Source organism: Camellia sinensis, chromosome 6 (assembly GCF_055761805.1).
Source record: "Camellia sinensis isolate YWXY chromosome 6, ASM5576180v1, whole genome shotgun sequence".
Taxonomy (NCBI): domain Eukaryota; kingdom Viridiplantae; phylum Streptophyta; class Magnoliopsida; order Ericales; family Theaceae; genus Camellia; species Camellia sinensis.
Window position 1 is genome coordinate 61875075 of NC_138966.1, and position 5135 is coordinate 61880209.

Consider the following 5135-nt stretch of genomic DNA (forward strand, 5'->3'; position numbering starts at 1 on the left):
TTATGTATTACCATTCAGTGAGCCTGGCTCACTTTGTGTTATGTCTGTTTCTGTAGGTAACCAACCAGGTGGTCAGTCCTAGCCCTGACACTCGTTTTCTTTTGTCAACCTTCGCGGGTCCAGGCACTGCACGAAGCCATTTATTTTTGTAAAGTTTGTTAAGATATTGGCTTACCTTTGATTACCCATTTAAGGTTGAATGTATAGAACTTCAATGATTTTTGTATAAGCCCATGATGGGGCTGAGACTGTATGTATGTTTGTATATAACTGATGCTACGAGATATAGTTTGGAACTTTATCTATTTTCTATGGTGCTTGTGATGCATGTGAGGTCCTGGCATGTAGATATAGCTCAATGGAGATTATATGTATCGTTATATTCTTATTATATGCTTCCGATAAGGCCCCGTATGTTATATATAACAGGTTAAATGTTCGTTTTTGAACGGGTCATGCCCAAACTTGTAGGGGCAGGTTTGAGGGCGTGACAAGTGGTATCAGAGCACGAGTTGCTATCTCACACACGGATCCATTGAGCTTTAGGGTGTCTAGAAAAGCTTTAGGCATCTTGCATGACATCCTGAAAGTATATGAAAGAGCGATGGCAACGTTAAGTATACTCTGATAATGCTAACACTTTTGAAATATGTCTATTGTATATAAATGATTATTGTGTAGGCATTGGTGAGAACAAGGACAGGAGATGCAGAAGATGCTACTTCTGCACGGCTGGATAGAATGGAGAGAATGATTATGGAAATGGCGGAGACCCTACGGCAACAACAGCAACAGCCACAACAACAACCACCACCACCACCACCAATACCTCCTCCGGCAATACAAGATTTCCATGCTGAAGACCGGACTATCACTCTTACTAAGGAGTTTAAAAAGATGAAACCGCCATCCTTCAAAGGAGGAATAGAACCAATGAAAGCTAAGGCATGGGTGTTGGGAATAGAGCAGTTATTCGAAGTCTTTCCCTGCACAGAAGCTCAAAAGGTGCAACTAGCTGCCTTCACTCTTGAGGATGAGGCACGCAGATGGTGGATGCTTACGAGAACTATACACCACGGATTGACGTGGGACAGATTCTTGGAATTGTTTTATGATAAGTACTTCCCCCAGAGCATGTGGGATAAGAAGGTAACAGAATTCGAAACTCTCAGACAAGGGAACAAAACCGTCGCCGAATACGAAGCCCAATTTGCAGAATTAGCTCGGTTTGCACCTCATATGGTGGACACAGATTATAAGAAGGCGCGTAAATTTGAAGGGGGATTTCGGAGCGCTATCCCGGATAAGGTCAACATGTTGAAGTTACCCACTTATGTTGATGTGCTGGAGAGGGCTGTTATAGCGGAAGGGAATCTCGCTACTCATAGTCGAATTTCGGAATGGAAAGGGAAGAAGTAAAATACTCCATGGTTGAAGGGGTCACCTACACCACCAAACAAGAAACAGACTTTAGGGAGTTCAAATACTTCCATCCCTAGTCAAGATTCAATGCCGACTTGTCCGGAATGTGGGAAGAAGCATCGTGGAACGTGCTACCGGAAGTCTGGAGCCTATTTTCAGTGTGGTAAGATGGGTCATTTGATCAAGGATTTCCCTCAAAGAAATCAACAGAGTAATAATAAGACCGTTACAAGTTCAGCGGGGTCTGCACCAACTTCCAACACCAAGACCACTGCTAAACCTACTAACAATAAAGACACTGCGAGACAAGGCAGGGTGTTCGCATTGGTTCCGGGAGATGTACAAAATGCGGCAACAATGGTGTCAGGTACATTTATTGTTCACGGTCATTTCGCTCATGTATTGTTTGATTCTAGCTCCACCCACTCTTTTGTGTCGAAACTATTTGCTCCTAATTTAGATAAAACTGAAGAAAAACTGTCTTATGTGTTGTGTGTGTCTTCACCTTTGGGAGACCCTATAATTTGTGCTTCTGTAAATGTTGCTTGTGAACTCCAACTTGAGGATATCCGGGTATATGCCAATCTGTTACCTCTTGATATGGCCTATTTTGATATTATTCTGGGAATGGACTAGTTGGGTGAATATGGCGCAACTATAGATTGTTCGACTAAACAAATTAGTTTCCACCCTCCGGGACAATCAGAATCTACCTTTCAGGGACATGGAGTGACTTCTCCACCTTACTTGATTTCCGCAGCAAAGGCTTGTAAATTAATTCAGAAAGGGTGTCAGGGGTATTTATGTAGTGTGTTAGAGGGACAAGTAGTGAATGGGAATACCGACATGATCCCTGTTGTCTGTGAATTTCTGGACGTCTTTCCAGAAGAATTACCAGGGCAGCTAATAGACCGTGAAATTGAGTTTACAATTGAAGTAGCACGAGGAACTCAACCCATTTCTAAGACTCCGTATAGAATCTCACCAGTTGAGATGAAAGAATTGAAAATGCAGTTGCAAGATTTACTGGACAAAGGATTCATCCGTCCGCGTGTATCTCCGTGGGGTGCACCAGTTCTGTTTGTGAAGAAGAAGGATGGAACACTCCGGCTTTGTATTGATTACAGGGAACTGAACAAAGTCACCATCAAGAATAAGTATCCATTACCAAGAATCGATGACCTATTTGATCAGCTTCAAGGGGCACAAGTCTTTTCCAAGATTGATCTACGGTCTGGATACCATCAATTAAAGGTCAAGGCTGACGATGTTGAGAAGACAGCTTTTCGAACCCGGTACGGTCATTATGATTTTTTGGTTATGCCCTTTGGAGTTACTAACGCCCCAGCAGCCTTTATGGATTTGATGAATTATGTTTTTAAGTCCGATTTGGATGAATTTGTGGTGGTCTTTATTGATGATATTCTCATTTATTCAAAGAATGCGGAAGCTCATGAAACCCATCTTCGCTTAATTCTTCAAACCCTCCAGGAAAGGAAATTGTGTGCAAAGCTAAAGAAATGTGAATTCTGGCTACTCGAGGTGGCATTTCTGGGGCATATTATCACAAAGGAAGGAGTTTCTGTTGATCCACACAAAATTGAGGCGATTGTGAATTGGCCGACTCCTACCAATGTAACTGAAGTGCAAAGTTTTATGGGGTTAGCTGGCTATTACAGGAGATTTGTTCAAGATTTTTCCAAAATTGTCGTGCCACTTACACAACTGACTCGAAAGGGAGTTGTATTCGAATGGTCAGAAGAGCGGGAATCTGCTTTCCGGGAATTGAAGACGAGGTTAACCACAGCTCCAGTTCTGGCTTTACCGTCTGGTACCGAAAGGTTTGTAATTTACAGTGATGCGTCCCATAAAGGATTAGGGTGTGTGCTTATGCAAGGTGGAAGGGTTATCGCCTATGCTTCACGATAACTTAAACCCCATGAAAAGAAATATCCCACGCATGATCTTGAGCTTGCGGCGGTAGTTTTTGCTTTAAAGATATGGCGGCACTATTTGTATGGCACTACTTATGAAGTGTACACCGACCACAAATGTCTCAAATACCTTTTTACCCAGAAGGAATTGAATATGCGGTAGCGTCAGTGGTTAGAGTTGATTAAAGACTACGATTTACAGATCCATTATCACCCTGGTAATGCCAACACGGTTGCAGATGCTCTTAGTCGAAAAAATATGGGAGATTTGGCTAACCTGGTTACGGAACAAAAGGAACTGATAAGTGAATTGGATAAAATGAATGTGGAGCTTGTGATACATGGACATGAGGTAGTATTAGCAGCAGTAATGGCTCAACCGACTTTACTTGAAGAGATCAAGTTACATCAAATGGAGGATAATACTCTAAAGAAGGTGTGTGATGAGTTTGAGACAAAACCAAAACCGAGGTTCAGTTTAGTGGATTCAGTTCTCAAATTCCATAATCGAGTATGTATCCTCAATGTGTTGGAGTTTAAACGGAAATTGATGGAAGAAGCACATGCCTCAAGATTTTCTATGCATCTGGGAAGTACTAAAATGTACCGAGACTTGAAACAAAATTTTTGATGGCCAAACATGAAAAAGGAGATTGCAGAATTCATCTCCAAGTGTTTGCAATGTCAGCAAGTGAAAGCAGAGCATCAAAAACCAGCAGGATTATTACAACCCCTTCCAATCCCGGAATGGAAGTGGGAACATCTGACCATGGATTTTGTTGTGGGGTTACCACGGACACCTCGGGGTATGAATTCTATATGGGTCATTGTAGACCGGTTAACTAAGTCCGCTCATTTTCTACCAGTGAAAACTCAGTACAATGCGGATAAACTGGCGGTACTCTATGTGAACGAAATTGTAAGGCTTCATGGCATTCCAGCCTCAATTGTATCAAATAGAGATCCAAAGTTTGTTTCCAGATTCTGGCAAAGTTTACAAGAAGCAATGGATACAGAATTAAAGTTCAGCACAGCTTTCCATCCTCAGACTGAGGGTCAATCTGAAAGAACGATACAGACTCTAGAGGATATGCTCCGAATGTGTGTGTTAGATTTTCAAGAAAGTTGGGAAACCCACCTACCGTTGGTAGAGTTCGCATACAACAATAGTTACCACTCAAGTATAGAAATGGCACCCTATGAAGCTCTGTATGGAAGACCATGTCGTTCTCCCGTATGTTGGGCTGAAATTGGAGATAAATCCTTACTCAGACCTGAAATTGTTCAGTTAACCACTGAAAAGGTTAAAATTATTCGGGAGAGATTGAAAACTACTCAAAGTAGACAGAAAAGCTATGCGGATAACCGACGGAGAGATTTGGAATTTGAAGTGAATGGTCATGTCTTTGTGAGGTTACTACGATGAAAGGACACCCAAGATTTGGGAAAATGGGTAAGTTGACACCCCGATATCTTGGTCCCTTTCAAATTTTGGAAAGAGTGGGTCCAGTAGCTTACCGGGTTGCCCTTCCGCCACATATGAGTCAAGTACATAATGTGTTTCATGTCTCTATGCTTCATGGATACCTTCCGGATCTGTTACACGTCATTGATTACCACCGAATTGAGTTAGATGACAAGCTAACTTATGAGGAAAAACCAATCCGTATATTGGACCGGCAAGTGAAGCAATTACGAAATCGAGAAATTCCAATGGTAAAAGTGGAATGGCAAGAACATTACGGAATTGACGCGACTTGGTAAAGAGAGGAGGAAATG

General features: G+C 42.0%; 2 protein-coding genes across 2 annotated transcripts; both read left to right on the forward strand.

Annotated features, from left to right (window-relative positions):
- The first annotated feature begins 933 nt into the window (after positions 1-933).
- LOC145793322 (uncharacterized) lies at positions 934-1419 on the forward strand. The gene has a single exon (XM_082876121.1). It carries the CDS (start codon positions 934-936, stop codon positions 1417-1419), a length of 486 nt encoding a protein of 161 aa, XP_082732247.1.
- Positions 1420-1509: 90 nt separating this feature from the next.
- LOC145793323 (uncharacterized) lies at positions 1510-3351 on the forward strand. The gene is made up of 3 exons (XM_082876122.1): positions 1510-1995; positions 2059-2501; positions 3102-3351. Exons 1-3 carry the CDS (start codon positions 1510-1512, stop codon positions 3349-3351), a joined length of 1179 nt encoding a protein of 392 aa, XP_082732248.1.
- The last annotated feature ends 1784 nt before the right edge of the window (positions 3352-5135 follow it).

Excerpts from the sequence above, each read along its gene's own strand:
- LOC145793322 (XM_082876121.1), top strand. The coding sequence starts at position 934 with ATGAAAGCTAAGGCATGGGTGTTGGGAATAGAGCAGTTATTCGAAGTC.
- LOC145793323 (XM_082876122.1), top strand. The coding sequence starts at position 1,510 with ATGCCGACTTGTCCGGAATGTGGGAAGAAGCATCGTGGAACGTGCTAC. Across the intron at positions 1,996-2,058 it reads TCCAACTTGAGGATATCCGG|TTGGGTGAATATGGCGCAAC; the intron begins GTATATGCCAAT and ends GGAATGGACTAG. Across the intron at positions 2,502-3,101 it reads CCGTGGGGTGCACCAGTTCT|GAGATTTGTTCAAGATTTTT; the intron begins GTTTGTGAAGAA and ends TGGCTATTACAG.